The 18,860-nt window shown below is 39.6% G+C and overlaps 1 protein-coding gene across 1 annotated transcript in view; it reads left to right on the top strand.

Moving 5' to 3' along the window:
* Positions 1 to 15,379, top strand: part of ACAA2 (acetyl-CoA acyltransferase 2) — an 18,528-nt gene extending 3,149 nt beyond the window's left edge. Inside the window, exons 2-10 of the mRNA XM_026865866.1 lie at positions 1,473 to 1,639; positions 3,689 to 3,817; positions 5,524 to 5,640; positions 6,858 to 7,005; positions 8,886 to 9,061; positions 10,676 to 10,805; positions 12,932 to 13,002; positions 13,632 to 13,786; positions 14,713 to 15,379. Of these exons, the coding sequence (XP_026721667.1) occupies positions 1,473 to 1,639; positions 3,689 to 3,817; positions 5,524 to 5,640; positions 6,858 to 7,005; positions 8,886 to 9,061; positions 10,676 to 10,805; positions 12,932 to 13,002; positions 13,632 to 13,786; positions 14,713 to 14,797 (1,178 nt within the window). The 3' untranslated portion in view covers positions 14,798 to 15,379. The remainder of the gene's footprint in view (positions 1 to 1,472; positions 1,640 to 3,688; positions 3,818 to 5,523; positions 5,641 to 6,857; positions 7,006 to 8,885; positions 9,062 to 10,675; positions 10,806 to 12,931; positions 13,003 to 13,631; positions 13,787 to 14,712) is intronic.
* The last annotated feature ends 3,481 nt before the right edge of the window (positions 15,380 to 18,860 follow it).

Below are 18,860 nucleotides of genomic sequence, written 5' to 3'. Positions count from 1 at the left end.
TCTCACTTATAAATAACCAGAAGATCTGAAATTGACACCATACAGAAAATTAATCTCTGGTCCAGATTCGGAATGTAAATGCCATACATCTGGAAGACTAAATGCAAAGTCTCAGACACATATTACTTAAAAGTCAATTTTCATGACCATACTGCATTTTTATGTTAAAAATTCTGCAAAAATTTTACAAAAATGTGTACTGCATATTTCACAGAAAACCTTGTGTGCAGGTAAAGGATTGCTTAGAGATTACTTAAGATCACGGCCACAAATGACCAAACTCAGGGTTTAAAAAATCTTCTTCTGTTACTTAAGTCTAATTTCTCCTTTTACTACTGTAAAACACAGTTCAAATGGTTTTGGTCAAAATCAGTTTGAAGGATGATTCTTGTGTGGACAGAACCAAGACTCAGTATCATTTTCATAAACTATGTCTGAGACTAACCTTCAACACCTTTTTGAAGCTATTGAAATTCTGCTTCAGCCCTGCACAGAGTAGCCAAGAAGGGATGTTTGAATCCTACAAAAAGGGAGTTTGTGAAAACAGAATATTTAAACTACTTTTAAACCATGCTAATTTCTTTATGTAATCTTGTATAGCCTTAGAATTCATTCCATATTTCTTGTATCACAATTTCAGATTGAGTTATGTGGTAAAGATAGAGTAAGCCGGTTTTAAGGAGAAAATTCTTTAAATGTTTCTCCAAAGTCTGCTTAGACAACTGCAATTCAATATGGGGAAACTCAGCTAGTATCAAGATAGTAACGGTATAGGAAATCCAGGTAATATCAAGAGAACCATTCTAACTACACACAAGTTTAAATAAAAGGCAGAATCTGATCTACAGATTTGGAGTAAGAGAATATGACAAAACAGAATAAAATGAAAAAGCAACATTAGTGTCTTTGATGACATTGTTCTGTTCCAGTTAACCATTTACTTTGATGGTGTCTGAATTGTAACACGTTGAGTTGAATGAAGTTCCCAGTTGCCTTTTTTTTTTTTTTTCTTTGTGAAAACTGTTTCAGAGTATAAGACAAAAATCTGCTGATTTTTCTAGGATGAGGTAGTGGCCTCTTTGTTTTTTTAGAAGGGCTGTTCCTCATCTGACTACTTCACAGGTGTCCACAGTGGGATTTCGTGGAGATTACTTTCACGCTTCTAGTGCACTAGCACTAATGCCTGATGTGATGTGGCAGCCTCCTCTGTCTGGTATCATAAAAACTTGTTGTCTTTTGGGGTTTTTTTCAAAACTCTTTGTGGAAAAGAGGTATTTCTGGAATCTTTCCACCTTTTCTTTCTGACCATTAATTCTGCATACTTGCCCTATTTATCGTGTACTGTGTGAGTTCACGTTGCCTGTATTTACAAAGCTTCTTGAGAGTTTAGGATGTTACGCAGTTGAGGCTGACTTCATGACTTTCTGTTTGTTTGATTCTGTACATCTGGATAATTCTTGCTTCTGTTGCAGGTGTATTCATTGTTGCAGCAAAGAGAACTCCTTTCGGGACCTATGGAGGTTTGCTAAAGGACTTCACAGCCACCGATCTGACAGAACATGCTGCCCGAGCAGCGCTGGCTGCTGGCAAGGTCTCGCCTGAGATCATTGACAGTGTCATCGTCGGCAGTGTCATGCAGGTTGGTGGCGTGGAAAGTTGACTGGTCAGTGATGATTTCAGTTATCTCCTTCAGTGTGGTCTTATAGTGAGTTACCTCTGTTTTGCAGCCAAGAATAAACGAAAGGGGTGGAAATGAAATGGTTAAGTAGTGTTTATAGTGTAGTGTTCCCTGTTCGTGTTTAAGGGACATGAATTGTGATACTACTGGGGGCAAGGCTTAGCTTTCTTTTAAGTACCAAAGGTAGTTTAACCTAGGACAAACTGATTTTCTAAAAAAGAATTGTGGATTTGTTAAGAGGTTAGTTGCTAATTTCTAGTATATTTTTTCCTGTTTTAATGAATCGTGGAACTCAATGATCTGTGAGTTTTCACTGATTGTATAAATCCCTTTCTTTCTGGAGACTGTAATGGATTTGAGCCCACTTCACTTGAGGTTTCCAGATATAATTTTTTTGAGTAAATATGAGTTTACTTTCAGACGAAGGGATGCGTCCCTCAGTTGGCAGAGACATTTGGACAACCTTATCTTTTCCAGAGATCTTGGGATGTAGGTGCTATTGCATGCAGGGCACCAGCATTGCAAAACTGCAGTTATCCACGTACCGAGATTAGGATCTGTTTTAGGCAAGACAGAAGAGAGCATTTCTGGTTTGGTTTTGTTTTGTATTCTGACTTCACCATTGTTAAAGGTAGGCAGTCTTATTTTGCCTTGAGTGTTTCAAGGGTGCAGAAGAAAAGAATACCTGAGTACTTTCATGATAAGTGAACAAATGTGCGGTATTACTTCATAAGGATTTTCAACCAAAAGAGAAGCTTTTGATTATTCTGTCTCTTACAGCTACCATCTCAGCTTTTGTTCAATCTTTCAGGTTTTATAAGTACTGTTTGTGGCCTGGAAAAAAAAAAAAAAGTTGCTGCATCCAAATCTCTCTTAATGCTTTCTCATTAAAAATAGTAGTATTCTAATTAAAAAAAAAAAAAAGTCTTTTCATGTTGAAATTACATTTCTTTTCCTTTGCATCATATGCATCATACTTCCCCATCCCAGTAGAATTTTTTAGTCCTGGATTCCTTTTAAATACTTAATTATTTAAATACTTAAGTATTATATGATTAAGTTTAAATAACTATGAGTGTATGACCATTTTAAGCTCTCCTTCTTCAGCAGAATTGTCTTAATTTTTTTTTTTCTGAACTTGCATTGTCAAGTAGTGTTGTGCACAAAACTTTGTCTTTATCATACATACTAGCTTAAGGCATGATCCCTGAGAGTGTAAGTGTTCTCTCTGTTTGGAAAAGATCCATTACAAACCTTTAGCAGTGCTGTTACAGTTTTTTATTCTGTACCTGTGCTTGTCATCATTTGCTGACTCAGTGGTTGAAATGCAGAAGCCTAATCATTTTTGTTTCATCTCATGTGGGAGCCTGGTTTATTAAAGGAAAAAGTTTTGAAGCAGACTGCTCTGTGTGCAGTACTTTGCTTTTCAAATAGAAGTCTGATATAACCATCTTTGAAAAGTTTGGAGGAATGAGATTTTATTGTTTGAAGAGGCCAGCGTCCAGCTAGAACATCAGAGTTACAAAATTTTGCAAAGTGGATAGCAAGCAGCAATGGCATCTCTGCATTTTCCACACTGTCTGTTTTGGGGGGCGCTTCCCCTGTTAGTCTGAGCAATTTTAATTTAGTTTGAAATAATTACTGCTTACCAGTCAGGATCTGGTCTTATGTCAGTCTGTTGTTTGTATGCTGTTTCGAAAATACGAGTTAAGGGAAAAGGGAAGACTATTAAGTTGCTGACTTCAGTCTTCACATCTGTAGTACTGGTTTTGGCCTGATGTCTAGCTTTTATGACACAGAGTTTCTTTAAAATGTGTATTAAGACATGGGCCCTTTTTGATCATACAGGATGGTGGTTCTTTGAAGTGAATCAAAGTGTTTCTTATGACTAGTAGGGTTTCTGGTGAACATAATTATCCTCTGTCAGTGATGCAATTACACTCTTTTCAAGACTTTTACTTTCCAAAGAAACTGGAGCGTAACAAAACCTCCTGTTTGTTCTGTCTGCAGAGCTCCTCAGATGCCATTTATATTGCAAGACATGTTGGTTTACGTGTGGGAGTTCCTGTCCCAGTTCCAGCCCTCACTGTCAACAGACTTTGTGGCTCTGGTTTCCAGTCTATTGCCAGTGGATGTCAGGTACTTTTTTTTTTTTTTTTTTTTTTTTCTCTCTGTATTATCTGTAACCTTTATCAGGCTGAGAGAAAAGACGTGTGTAGAAACATGTATTTCATGTTTGGGATGAGTCTTAACATGGATTTTTAGCTACCACTGGTAGAGACTTCCTAGTCCTGCATGGTTATGTGCAGGAACTCAGCCTTCATAGTGCCATATTTCGTGGCTGGTTTTAAAAATTATCGTTGTAGCTATTTTGAGTTTAATATAAGGAATGTGATGAGTGTTACTTAGTGAAATAGAGCTCAGCTGTGCAATAATTGCATTCTATGATCCTGTTGGTACAAACTGGCATTACTGGGCATCAGGACCACAACAGGAGGCTTTCATCTTCTGGTCATTGTTTATATTCTCACCTAGAGAGCTATGTAAGAGCAGCCTGTGCTTTTTAAGTGTGTTTTTGTTCAAGGATCCAAACCCTCTTATGGGTTAGATAATTTATAGCGTCACTTCTTTTAAAATAGAAGAAAGTCAACTTCTCTTTGAGCGGTTGGCCCAAACCACTAAGATGGTACAGTGATTTTTATTTCATTTGTTCATACAGACCAGTGGTCTAGACTTTAGAAGATTAAAGGATATTTTATGAATATTTGAGCAACCACATATTTGTGTTTTGTTTTGGGTTTTTTTTAAAGAAAAAGTTCCTGTTGGCTAGAGAATTATTTTAGGTCTGATCCTCTACAGGAAAAAATGTAGAAGACAATGTAGAGTTAAGTTTACATATTTACAGTAATATCCATCTGGCTGTTTTTTCTGCTTTCTGCAAGGGCTACACATACATTGGTCTACACTGAAAAAATCTGTTGGGGAATTTGACCACTTAACCTTGGAAGTGTTTTGAGGTCTTTTGCAAAGATGCCATTTCATCAGCTAATGTTCCTACATTTCTCTGGCACACAACAAAGCTGCAGCTTTTATTCTGAGCTGCTTAAATGTGCACAAAGATTTTTTGTGATTATAGGAAGCATCTCAACACATATTACTACAAATCAGTCACACTAATTATTAACTAGTCATCTCAAATGCATATCAATGTAATTTAATCTGTTTCCATTCCGGTACACAAATAACCTTAACTGTCCAACTGAGTGAATCACTTCAAGAAAGCAGAATTTTTCAATGATCTGGTGGTGCGTTTAGGAATTGGGGCTTTTAGGTTCTGTGCTCTTTGCCAATGACAAATTAGTGCATTTTGGGGGTTTCTGTTGGCAGCTTGCTTGACTTGTTTTTGAAAATTATTTCCCATTTTTTTAGAATTGTGAGGTCTCATTTCAAGCTTTGAGGTTTAGTTTATGTTCCTGTTGAGAAGATCAGGAGCTAAAAAAAAACCCAAACAAGCTCAACCACGTGTGAACCGAACCGCAGCAAGCATGAAGATGGTTAATGGCTTTGCCCTCTGTCCTGTCATACATGTACACCCATGTTCTCTTCCTCCCTCACTGATACAATCGTTCCTTGCTGAAAGGAGGAAGAAGGAACATGTAATGAAAGAGACAGACCCAATCTTAATAGAAGGATAAAGCCTTCATAAATATACACACGGCTAAGCTTGAATTCATTCTCTTTGTGTGGCTTTGTAGGTGACCAGGTTCTAAAATGTTTGTTACTGTCTTACAAAACCAGCAGAGTAAATACTAGATCTGTTTTGGTTTTTTTTTTTCTGTTAACAGGAAATTTGCCTTAATGAGTCAGAAGTTGTTCTCTGTGGTGGAGCTGAAAACATGAGCCAGGCTCCTTATGCAGTTCGAAACATTCGATTTGGAACCAGATTAGGAGCAGAACTCAAGGTCTAGTCTTTTTCTTTTTTTTTTTTTTTTTTCTCCCCACCCTCTGAATGTTTACAGAGTACATAAAGTATCAGGCCTGTAGACACAGTATCCTTGCAAATGGAATTATTGGAGATCCAGATTTAGTTGTTCATTTATCCAGTATAAGGTTCAGGCAATTTTGTTAAGCATGCCAGTTTTCTGCCTTTTCCAAAACAGTATTTGAATTACTGTTCCATGTTAAGCATAGCAATAAACTCTTACACACAAAACTTAGTTCACTTGATACATCCCATCAAAGTACTGTATATAATATAAAAACTTGTCAGAGGCTGTGAAATAGGCATACACCGTTCAAGTAAAGCTAGTAAGGCTAGCAATGGGTAGATAGGCTGGTAAAGAACGTTTATATCTCCAAGTTGTAAGCATCACTCAGTTCTAAAACTTGAAGTTAAATCCATTCAGTTATTTTTACATTTTTTTCTGAAGATAAATCTTTAGTGAATACTGTGGGAAGTGCTTGGCTCTGTTCTGTGAATCTGTGTGGCACTGTGTCTGAGCCTCAGTTCCTACAGAGAACACCTTGTACGTGGAGGTTGCTGATACACTGAGTTTCCACAGGTGCCACTGGGTTCTTCTCATTAAGAGAATTACTCAGTTGCAAGTGAATGAGTGAGTTATCTTGCAGAACTGTACTGGTGACAGAGATGACAAAACCCTTCTGGACCGACTGGGCTTGCCTTTATCAGGTTAAGTGAAGATAGTGTTGCATATTTTCTCACCTGAGATGTTTTACCCACAGAAAATTTTGACTGAAGCAAGGTGTTTTCACCTGACAGTAGAGAAAGAGCCAGAGAATCAGTATGTTGCTCTGCCTTTTCACAGTGCCTCACTTTTCCTTTCTGGTAACCAGAAAGACAGGTGTGTTTTTGTGTGAGTAAATGATTCCTGCAGCAGTGAAATACACTGAAAGGCTAAGAATCATAGGCTTTTCCCAAACCTCTCAGGGCCACATGTGATTGGAAAGAACCACACTAGAGCACAGTGTTGGTTAACTAAAATAACACACAAGAAATTGCATACTGGTTTGCAGTGTGATGAAGTATCTGTAGGTAACCTGAATTAATTTTACAGAGAGACATTAGTGTCCAAGAGGCTGCTCAATCATTAGAAACTGTCAGTAATACATGTTAATATTGTTGTCCTCTATGATTTTCTTTTCATAATGTTCCATGCAGTTGGAAGACACGTTGTGGGAAGGTCTAACAGATACACATGTTAAAATACCTATGGCAGTTACAGCTGAAAATCTGGCTGCAAAATACAACATCACGCGAGAGGACTGTGACCGATACGCGTTCAAAACGCAACAGAGGTGCAAAGCTGGTTAGTAAATTTAGGAATGGACGTGTTTATATGATACTCGTTTCAAATCTAGTTCATTTTTAACATCGATTCAAAGTGTTTTTAACTTTTGTGTAGCTCATGACTCGGTGTAGTTTGGCTTTTGATTGGCAGATACTGTATTTCATGTTTTGTTTTGTTTTTTTTTTTCCCCTGGGATACAAGTAGCCCACTCCTAGGGGGTTTGACTTTCAATATACTGAGTCAGGTGTTGTGCTTATCACCAGGTTAAGTAACGGGCCCTTTCCACTGGCTTGCTGTGTCTTCCTCATTGACATTCAGTAGCCATTTGGGCAGTGAATGCTGTTGGCCTGTCATATGTCACCTCCTTCATTCCTTACTCCCTTCCTTTCATTCCTCTCCACTGCAAAGCAGTCCTCTCCCACATCAACCCACATCCTTCTTGCATTCTCAGCATGTGCTATAATTGATAAAAATCCATTTTCTTTCTTTTGCAAATCATACACTATTCTACAATCCATGTACAGTTAGAGCAGATGGAATCTGAAGAGGGGATATTTGTTCAGGACCTGTGTTTAAACTGTTCTCTGGGTGGTTTACGTGGCCACAGCCATAACTTAGAGGCACTGGGTTGCTGTAAAATTGTGTAAACTGGATGGTAGGCCAAAACCCAGTAGAACACGTGATGGTCGTCCTGGAACTTCAACATACATCGCAACCCAAGGGTAGACATAAGAAGCAAAGATTTAAGCATGCTTTTAGGTTCTAATGATGGTGCTTTTTAACACTGCTTCTCTTGAAGGAAGACTTTCTATTTTTTATGATGGGTGTAGCACTACTTTTTGTAGCTTTTCTCAATCATGTGTTACCTCTTGTTAGTTAACTCCTGCTGTTCGTGGAGCCTTTGCTAAAAACTGTGCCCTTGAAGAGACTTTTGCTTCTTGTTTTCTAGCATTTTGCCTTGCTGGTTTTATTTCTGCTTGTTATCACCAGTTCATCTTATTCCACACTAAAGACAGAGTCCTGTGGCTAATCATGAGAGAAGATGATTTTGTAGACTTTATTCAGAAAGTTCAGAGGTATCTAAACAACATCAAGATACAGCAGTTTCAGTGTGTTAGTTTTAAATCCCTTAGAGTTGCATTTGTGGAATGATTTGAAGTGGCTTGGAGTTCAGTTTTGGGAGAAAGGAGTTGTTTTGGTTTTAAATTTTTTGTGTTCACATCAATGGTGTGGACACAAAAGGTAGCATTTAATTGCCTGAATATTGACATCTAAAGTCATCTTAAGTGATGTGGTTGGATGCTCTTATGGGCATCTTCGATACCTACAATGTCTTGAATTGCCTCAGGTGGTTTAGGCAGATGAATCTTGTTCTAAGACCATGACTGTGAGACCCGTGGAGGAACATCTTGGACAGGATTTTAATTGATATACGATAGCTTATGCTGGTTATCAACAGAGAAAACGTGGCTCAGAATCCTTTTCCATGTTCCTCTCTGTGAGATTTACAGCTTCTTGGTGCTCTGGTAAGTGATAGAACTGTAGAATAAAGCAACAATTCACAGGCATGTGTACCAAAAATCTAATGATTTTTAAAAAAAAGAATTCAATTATTTAAAGCTGAAATAACGCTTTAGTTTTTGAGACTTTCTTTTGAGAAGTTTGAGAATGTATTTGTAGAGGTTTTGCCCAGTTTCTACCAAAAAAACCCCAAACCCCCAAACAATAAAACACCAACCAGCCTATTTAAAAAAGTAAAGCATAAATAGTACTTTCCTGGAACTCTTAGTTAAAATAGAGCAAAAGTTGTGTGCACATGAAAATAGCATTATTGGTCATGCTGTGCAATTGTCTTGATGTTTTTATGAGTCCTTTTATTTTCCTCTTTGTGGTTGCAGCTCATGATGCTGGTTACTTTAATGCTGAGATGGCACCGATTGAAGTGAAAACAAAAAAGGGGAAAGAAACTGTACAAAAGGACGAGCACCCAAAACCCCAGACCACTCTGGAACAATTGGCAAAACTCCCATCTATCTTTAAAAAGGATGGAACGGTCACTGCTGGGAATGCTTCAGTGAGTACGTCAGAGCCTTGGGTTGTAAAAGTGTCACCTCTGAGGTTCTCCAAATTTATTGTCACTGTATTTGTCTCACTGCACCTCCTTTGGCTGTCAGCCGTGTCTCCTGACAAAAGTGATATCTAATTCTGCAATTGAATGCCCCTGGTTGACTGTTCCAGCCCCAAGATGGTAGGGGGATCCTTCAGCCTGCTCCTGTGTCCTAAAATTTGGTTCTCTGTCACTGTTCTTTTAATGAGAGATTGGCACTTCCTCATGAACCTTGAATTACACAGTTGATACCTGCAGGGGCTGTGTAGAATTAGCCATTCTGCTTTTTTTGGGGGTGTGTGAATTGCTGGGGTTTCAACCCCAAGCCCCACATTAAGGTTGACATCTGGGTGATTCCCTCAGCCCTTCCCAAAGTGGGGGTGAGTTTGCCTTTAGGCTTCCCCCCAGGGTGGGGCGGCCTGGCAGACAGAGCCGTTGGATAAAGGAGCCCCAGGGGTCCCGCAGTGAGTAACCCAAGGTCAGGTGTCCCACGCAGGGATAAAAGCTGGGACCCCTTGCAGACAGGGGCAGTGTCTGTGTGTGAGGTGGGTGCCCTGTGCAGAGTTCCCTGCTGGGGAAGGACCTCCCGCCTCCCTGGGACTGGGCTCCAGTCAGCTCTGGCCTTTCTAAACTTGGGCTGTGCAGAGATTCAGTGTGTGGCTTCCTTGGTCTGATGTGTTTGGTGTGTTGACTCGGTTGTCTCCCGTCCCTTCTATGGGAGACTGCATGTCACCAGTTATCCCACCCATTGCTGGTCGTGCGGTGTCGTTGTTGGGGTCAGTGGGATTGATGTCCATTATGTATAATCTGACTGGTTTGTACCCCCAGCGCTCACCCATGTGCTGACCCTTCTGTATCAAACACAATTTGGTTATTGGTTCATCTTTATGCTGGCTGTGTCCTTTATGCTAGGCCTGATCATTGGCAAAACAGGGGGGAAGTAATTACTGAACATTTGCTTTACAAATTGTGCATTATATTAGTGGTCATACTGCTGCTGATCATCTTTGTACCGCAGTTAGTATCCTCTAGTCCAAACCACATTTTTCTCTTACACAGAGTAGTCTGGGTGCACAGCAGCATGTCACTACAGACTGTTCCTCTTACAGTCATTATTTTAATCAATTGATTAATGTTCTTTGGGCCAGAAGGACCACTCTGATCATATAATCTGAATTCTTGCCTAAAATAGATCATAGCCACAGTAAGTATGGGTGTCTGTAAAGTGTCTTCTATAATTAATAGTACATATGTTGCCGAATATTAATAGTGTTCTTGCAAGTCTACAGAATGATGTTTCCAGTGTAAGGGAGAATTTAAGTGGTAAAAAGTATTCTACCTTCCTAAAATATTGAAATTAATTAAACTTCTATTTTTAACTTTCTTCCACAGTCCACAGAATAGTGAAAGACTTGTGGTTGTTTTGAATAAACACTAGCACAATTGCTAGATGTTGGAAATAGTGTTTTGGACTCAAGCTTTCTTTTTTGAGGGGCATATTTATTTTAAAGCGTGGGGGGCTTTGTTTGTTTGTTTGTTTGTATCTTCTCCACTAAGAATGCTTTTCTCTCTTATTGCAAGGGGGTGTGTGATGGAGCTGGTGCAGTCATCATTGCCAGTGAATCAGCACTTAAAAAGCACAGCCTTACCCCTCTGGCAAGAGTAGTAGCATATCACTCATCTGGCTGTGACCCTTCCATAATGGGCATTGGTAAGTTGCAGTAAGGCACTTTATTTTACAGCACCAATCAGCATTAAAATACTCTTGTGTTGGGCATTCTCAAGGAAAGAAAGGAAGGCTGCAGTGTGCAGTGCCTGGCCCATAGCACCAGCACTGAACTGTAGTCTCCCAAGCACCTTTTTTTTTTTTTTTTTTTTTTTCCTTTTTTACTCTCTCTCTTAGTAAGTCAAGAAAATAGTCACTCGATGTTTTTTTAAAAAACAGTTTTCTCCTGGAATTCACTGTAGTTTCCTACGAGATTTAAATCCCATTATTAAATGTGTAACTGTGAGTTGACTTCCTCACCTCTTGCTGAAGAAATATTAGCTATGTGTACACTGTCAGCTGTTACTCAGTTGCTCAAGCTAAGATTGGATTCCAGGATGCACATCTGTTCAGGTATTATTTTGGCAAACCAACTACTTCACTTTTTTCGTTAGTCCCATATTTTATGCTTTCTAATCAAGTAGCTGTTAACACAAACAAACCCTCAAAGCCAATCCAGACACCCCAGGATTTTTCCATTCTGTTTATTTTGTAAGCAGCATTGTATCCCAGCATTGCTTTTCCTTTCTGTAACTCTGTTCAGAGAAGTCATTGTTGACTGGTTCCGTGTGTCAGTAGAAATGCAAATGAAGCATTGTCAGATTTGTTTTCTTGATCAGACTATCTGACTAACACAACCTTCAAAGCAAATGTAGAGGGAGGGGTTTTTTTCGCTAGACTTCATGCTGTCATTGTGCTTTCTAAACTAGCCCATTCTTTCTAGGTCAGGCAACTCTTTTAGCTTGTTTAAAAACTTCATAAATCATACGGAGAAACAGTTAGTATCCTAAGTCCTTAACATCACAGCTTGTCCCGAGCATCTCAAAAAGACCAGATGAGATTCATTGACATGACAGCAGCAGATCTGAGAACGGGAGCTCAGACTGAACAACTGCCCTTTCACATACTGATAGTGATAGGGAGTCTTACTTCACAATGTCTAGTGAGAGAATTCATTATTTTAAAAAGAGAAGGGGGGCAGTAAAAGTCTACTTGGTTGTCATTAATGGTCTTTGTATTATCCACATGAGACCCTCCCATTACTCTCAGGCGTAACAGGCATACTAAAACCCATCCATAATGAGATGCGTTTAGAGCATAGTATTAAGCTGCCTGAGACGTTCCAATAATCCAGCTTTGAACTAGGCCCTTTCTTCATTTAATTTTTCTGTCTCTTCAGTCATTTACATATTTTTATGGGTTTTATTCTTTGTGTTGTCAGTGCCATTTTTTGTTAGTGAGAGAGCATTTAGGGTTGTTTTAGGATTGGGGATTTTTTTTTTGTCGTAAGATCAGATACCATCTTAACATCTCAGTTTCTTTGTCCTACAAGCACATACCTAATTAACCCTTTCAGATTCTCTTAGCGTCTCCTTTCGTAGCCGTGCTTTGAAATATCCACTAATGAATTACACTAGGTCATATATGTCAGCTTCCTTCCAGAGAACAGTTTTATTGCCAAACTCTGTAATGTTCTCAAAAAAATAAACCAAACCAGAATCTTACTGGCTTCAGCTGGCTGGGACCTGGGTCCAAGTGAGCTTTTTACTGTTAGGGTTTTTTTTTACTTGAAGGTTTTCAGGTAAATTATCAAGAACACCAAAACAACAGTACCCATAACTAAACACCTGATCAGCAAACTCCAGAACAGCCTGCCTTTTTCTTTTTTGTATACCTGGAGGCTGCAAGTTTTGAGGAAAGAATAAGCTGAACCAAGAGTACTGGAAAGGAGAATGCCTCAAAACTGTTGTGAAGTTATTTTATGTGGCTGGGGACTGTCAGTTCTCTTGACTTGAAAGCTCTGCAAGTGTTACCAGCATAGCTGTGCAGCAGTAATGACACTCCTCATGTTCCCTAGCAGTATGCTGAGAAGACTACTTAAATAGTTTTGAGATTTAGGAGTTCTTTTAATAAATCCAGGTGAGTGGCGTATCCAGAACTTGGTGGCTGGGCACAGTCTCATGGGAGGGGATTTTATGAGCCTTTATGAAGCTACCCTATGTATAACATGTTTATAAGCCTTTACTTGTTTATTTTTTATTTAACTAACTGTGCATATGACTTTCAAATAGGGCCTGTACCTGCAATTACTGAGGTTCTGAAGAAAGCAGGATTAGCCCTGAAGGACATGGATTTGGTAGAGGTGAGGAGTTTTAATATGAACAGTGAGGTTACTCCTGATCTTTTTAGCGGAAACATTCTACTCCTACATGTAGCCCCTCATCGCAGGGTAGGTGTTTCTGCATGTCTGGAGCCCCCTGGTCTTAGCTCACCTGCCTGACCTCTGTCCATTTAGTTCTACCACCCCATTGCACAGTCATTACAAAAATCTCAGGCACGTGGAAACTGGAAATGGTGTGATAGCATGCTGTGGAAAAAAATATCCTCATGTGACCTGAGGTTTCATTCTGTTGACTGGACTGTTAATGTTTAAAATCAGTCACGCTTCTCCATGTCTGAACAAGGCCATTTTTTTTTTATAGCAATAGACTCTTCATTAACACATTGCATCAAAGTATATGCACATTTTTTTATAAAATATACTACATATTTTCTTTTCATCACATGTGCCAGAAGGATTTGCATTTACATTGGGTTGCCTGGCAGTTTGTGTGTTGTCTGAGTACACTTCTGAAAAAGATTATTATTTTTCTCAATCAAAATGACCTGAAGAAGTGGTGCATCTCATTTAACCTTGTGTGAGCACATGCTGCTGAAAGCTTGTGTGGAAAGTCAGATGTGAACAGTTGTGTTGTTTCTCTGGTGTTTCAGGTGAATGAGGCGTTTGCACCTCAGTATCTAGCTGTCGAAAAAGTTTTGGGCCTTGACCCTGAAAAAACCAATGTCAACGGAGGTGCCATTGCTATAGGTCATCCTCTGGGTGCTTCAGGATCGCGGATCACAGCTCATCTGGTTCATGAATTAAGGTATGTCCGTAGCTGATGGCTGCTGGTAGTGAATGCAGTGTTAATGTATTTATGACAGCAAAAGATCTTTAGCATGGTTACTGTGTGACTGAAATCTTCCAGTCAACTTGCTTAAAACTCTCCTCACTAAAGTGTGCCACTTTCTGAATAAATTAATCTCTGTGCTGTAGCCCTGGCCCTGCAGCTTCCCTTGTATTCCATTCTGTCGTCATTAGAGTATTTTTTGCTTCTTCTAGATGTGATCTAGGCCCACAGCAGTCCCTGGAAGGCTTCCTTTGTTGAAATGGCCTTTGAGGACAGTCTGTTCTTTTCTTAACAGGGTGCATTTAAAAGGCTTTCTTATCAACTTCTCTCTTCTTTAGTCCATTTTCAGAAATTTCGACTCTTGGCTTGCTTGATATGCTTAGCAGCATTTCAGTCTGAATCTTCCTTTCTCCCCCCTCAGGGCAGAGATCACTGTATCTTTTTGCTTGTACTTGCAGCACTCTATTAGAGTTCAACCATAAAGCCTCAGTTAATTTGCACCTTGCACAAAACCATTTCTTAAAGCATGGCTGTAGAAAACTTAGCCTTTAAAAACTACCTTGGCAATAAAACTATGTTTTACTTACACCATTTTTATTATGTGTTGAAACCACAAGTATCCTGTAATTCATTCCTTGCCGTTTTGTGTTCCTAAGAACAGTATAACATACCATCTTCTAGATAGCAAAAGACTCAGACCTACAACTCCTTGTTAGTCTACAGAAGTATTTCAACATCAGTTGAGGCTTCATGATATTCTTCTAGAAGAACAACATACGCATTCTAAAGCATCATCTTAAGTGGTTCCTAGTTGATAGCCAGCTTCCTTTCATAAAATCAGGACAACAGCTACTATGGTTCCATAAATGTAAATAATTTTTACTGTTACTTTTTCTGTACAGGCGTCGTGGCGGGAAATATGCAGTTGGGTCCGCTTGCATTGGCGGTGGACAAGGTATTGCTGTTATCATTGAGAACACAGCCTGAGGGATTCTGGAGACTGCAGTGTCGCCCGAATTACAGATTTGGTGTAAAGATGAGAAACTTCTGCATTTTCTGACAATAATGCATCACTGTCTGCCTTTGTTTTGTGACATTCCTTCAAGGTAAAGGAATAGCTGAGAAGTCTGAATTCTGAACAGAAAGATTAATTAATGCCTTTCGAAGTAAAGGAAGGGTAACATCAATATAATTTCACACAGATGAAGTATTTTCTAAAAGCCTCTTTTCAATCAATGTATTTCTGTAGGCAAAATTCTTTTAATTTCCTGAGGAAATTGCCTGTCAAACTTTCACCAAACCTGCCTTAAAATAGCAGTCAGTGCAACTTTTTAAGCAAGTATTGCTTAAACTATTCTTATTTCAGCTACACTTCTGTCCAGCAGATATGCCTCTTTTATCATCAGGAAATCTGAAAATGGAATTGGGAGACCTTCTGAAGTACATACTGATTGTACAATGATGGCTGTAATGTGTACCTTGCTGTTTTGCAAGGGAAAGGAAAATTGAGCAAAAGCTGAAATTTCCATTGTGAGTCCCAAAAGAACAATAAATATAACGGAAAAAAGGGCTTGGTGTTCATTTGTTTGTTTTAAAAGTAAATCACTTTGAGAATTGTTACTTTTGGTAAGTCAGTGTTTGGTTTTGGAGAGACCAAGTTTTTCCTGGCTGAGGAATAAGGGGTGTTTACTAGGTAGTTTCTAGAGAGTTCTAGCAAATCTGCCAGCCTTCCAAGAAGGGAGGTCGTTGCATCTAACTGCATGGCTGCGTGGTACCTGCATACATACAGCAACTCATTTCTTAATTTCCTCCTGTAGTAATCCTCTGTATCTCTTGGGTCACTTAACGCAGGGCCGCTCTTAGCTAATTTGAGAAGTGCACATCTGAGCAGGTTGCCTTGCCTCTCACAGGCAGTGGCCTTCAAGTTGTGACTCATTTGACCTAATGCACATGACATTTGTATGAAACAAGATCTCCGTTGACTGTACTCACAGCAGTCCTCTGGACTTGCTGTACTCTCAAGAGCAACTTGCAGCTTGCGAGGTGTCTACATCAGATACGGTTAGTGAGTAGATCCCGTGTCAGACAGCACGCGCTTCTCCATAGCTGGTGCTGTGCTGCACAGGCTCAAATAGCAGCAAAAACTACAGCCTTTACTCTTTCTGATCCTCTGTCCACTGTCAAAACACCGCTTATCTGCAACTTCTTGCCACTCCACTGGCATGAGCTGTGACGATTGTGAAAGATCGGAGGTTATTCAAAAACCTGACTGCCTAGCCTAGCAAGAAATTCAGGTCAAGGCAAGTATTCTTATAGTTGGGGGATAACACTTGAGGTATGCTGATCACTATTCATGGGGTTTTTATAAATTCAGTGTCTGACTGTAGAAATACAGAGTTCATATGGATTAAAAAAACCCCAGCTGCCATAAGGCAGCAAACCATATGCTCATCTAAAACAGTATCTGCTTTCCTCTCTCTACTGTATTTTAGTAAGTCAGGGCTACTGGGGTTTTACTGTTCAAGATACAGTTGCCACATGGATTTTATGAAGCAGGATATTATCTATTCTTAGCTCCATCCATAATAATAACAACTAATTCCCTCTTCCTTTTTGGCCGTGGATTATCATTGAACTCTTTATTTTTAGAGAACTGGCAGCAGTTTTTCCAAGATCTCATCCCTGTGTAGTAACAGTTCTGTCAGAGCTCATCACTGTGTCAGTACAGTAGAGAATAATCCCCTTCATACACTTTATTTTGCACATAATGTTTCATTTCCTTCTTTTATCACTCAGGTTTTTTGAGATCCATGTGCAATTGTAGCTGTGACAGTTGAACTTGGTCATCCTGAATAATTGTGTATTTTCTGTAAAAAGCATTGTGATGTCCACCACATTTTCCAGATAACTTATGAACATGTTATGTTTGTACATCCTGCTCGTAACCTTTCTTTGCTGTGTGAGCCAACTTCTTATTCCAGAATCATTCCATTTTTATCCCATTCATTTCCTGTAGGAGCCTCTGATGAGGGGCTTTGTCACACTGAAGTGAAAAAGTGAAATCCTTTCCCATGAGATTACTGGGACTTAATGTATTGCACTTCTAATACATGCAATTTTTTCCACAACTTCCAGGCTTCAAAGTTCAGTGTCTGGTTTGTCAGGGGCAGTAAGGGAAAGTACTCTTGTTTTCAGAGTAAATTTAACTTCTTTCTTTTTGCCTGTCTGTTCCAGGTTGCAGTGCCCTCTGAAGGATGCTGAGTTCGTTTTGGTTAGGCAGAATTGTTCTGGTTAGGGTGAGTTATACATGGATTGTCCAGACATGGGCTTCTGCTCCCTCTTGCCCATTTGAAATGTGTCTGCTTTCTTAGGCTCTTATCAAAATGGGTATTTTGTGTCAGTTAAACTGTGGAATGCTTGAGACCTTTGGCAGTCAACGCTGTGTAGACTACGAGTCAAGTGAGTTGTCAGTGACTTTGTCTCCAGAGGAAAGCCCTTCTTCTGAAAAGTGCTCTGGGTTTTGGGGGAATGTACTTAATTCCTGTTCTGTAGTTCCTGATTTCACTTTTAAGTCTTGAGTGTGGTATTCCTGGAAGGGCAAAAACCAGCTCCTGTGCTAGGTTGTGCACAAACTGTTGTGCTTCAGAATATCAGCTTTTTCTTACCAAGTTAATTCTTAAAGACGAGCGTTTGATTCCTGAGCCAATCTTCCACAGCAGAGAGGGGTGCCTGGGCTTGAGGATTTGCTCCAAACCTGTCTTTACTTGCAAGTCCAATCATTTATTACTGAATAACAGCAGTAATATCTGATCCTTGTACATCATTCCAAAGTATCTTCTCCACTTTCCCAGATATAACAATGGTAGAACTGTGTTTCTGCCTTTGGGAAATGAAAACTTCTTACTGAGAGCAATCTGGATTGGGGGAATTTAGTAGTGTTCTGTAAGGAGCAGAAGATATGGAAGAAATGTGTTAAGAATTTAGAGGGATAATTACATACATTGATTGTACCAGGTGCCTATTTTTTTCTTTTTAGGCTCAGGTGTAGTCTTTTTTTGTGTGTGTGAGTAGTTTGTTACACAGTATAATGAAAGTGTTGGTTTTGTCTGTCTTGAAACGTGTGAGAAAATAAAGTGTTTGTGGAAATTACTCGTTGCCCGTGTAAAGCTGTGCCGTACTTATAAATGCAGATGTAGCTTTTTGCCACTGGGTGGTGCATTTTAAACACCCTGCAGATCTCACTGCATTACAAGGGCATTTCTGCTTCTTACAGTATAGTAGCACAGCTTTTCTCATAAGTGCGGGCTGCCTTAACCTTGAGACTGAATCACCTAAAATTTCAGGCCCCATTTCTCCTTTTGTGAGTTTTAAACAGGCAGGCGCCACGATACCAGCATGTCTTTGCTACTGTACTGGAGTCCTTGGTGCCTCTTGATTTCAAGTGAATTAATTAGAAAGCATCTGATGTTTTATAGAGTGGATTCCAGCTGCAGTTTGAGAGGACTTGTTCAACAAAATGACTGAAGTACTATATCTGGCAGGAGATGAAGAAGAGAATAGATTATACGATTCCTTTGTCCAGATAAAAGCGATTAAAACTTAATCCTAAGCAAGTGTATGTGAGAGAGGGAGAAGGTACAGAGACCAGATGGAGATGGACTTACCTGTTGCACTTCTTTATGGATTATATATAAGTAGTTCTAGTGGAGCTCCAGTAATTAAGATGGGATGTTGTCGTGTAGTATTCTATTGAAAAAAAATACATCTTGAAGCACAATTTTAGGCGTCTCAGTTCACTGTGAGAGTACGTCTAATAAAATCTTCCTCAATCTGTAAATCCAGACATTTTCCATCTGGTGTGATGCTGTTAAGCTGCGCAGGGCTCTGTCTCACCTCTCCACTTAGCAGAGTCTGTGTTGTCTGACTGGGTCAGCTGTCCTGGCTGTGTCCCCTCCCAAGATCTTGCCCACCCCGTCCCACTGGGGGAAATATCAGAAAGAGCCTTGGTGCTGTGTAAGCACTGCTCAGCAGTAGCCACAACACCAGGGTG

Source organism: Athene cunicularia (genome assembly GCF_003259725.1).
Source record: "Athene cunicularia isolate RWA chromosome Z unlocalized genomic scaffold, athCun1 chrZ_part1, whole genome shotgun sequence".
NCBI lineage: Eukaryota > Metazoa > Chordata > Aves > Strigiformes > Strigidae > Athene > Athene cunicularia.
The sequence above is the reverse complement of the archived record's forward strand: the minus strand, read 5'-3'. Positions and strand labels throughout refer to the sequence as shown.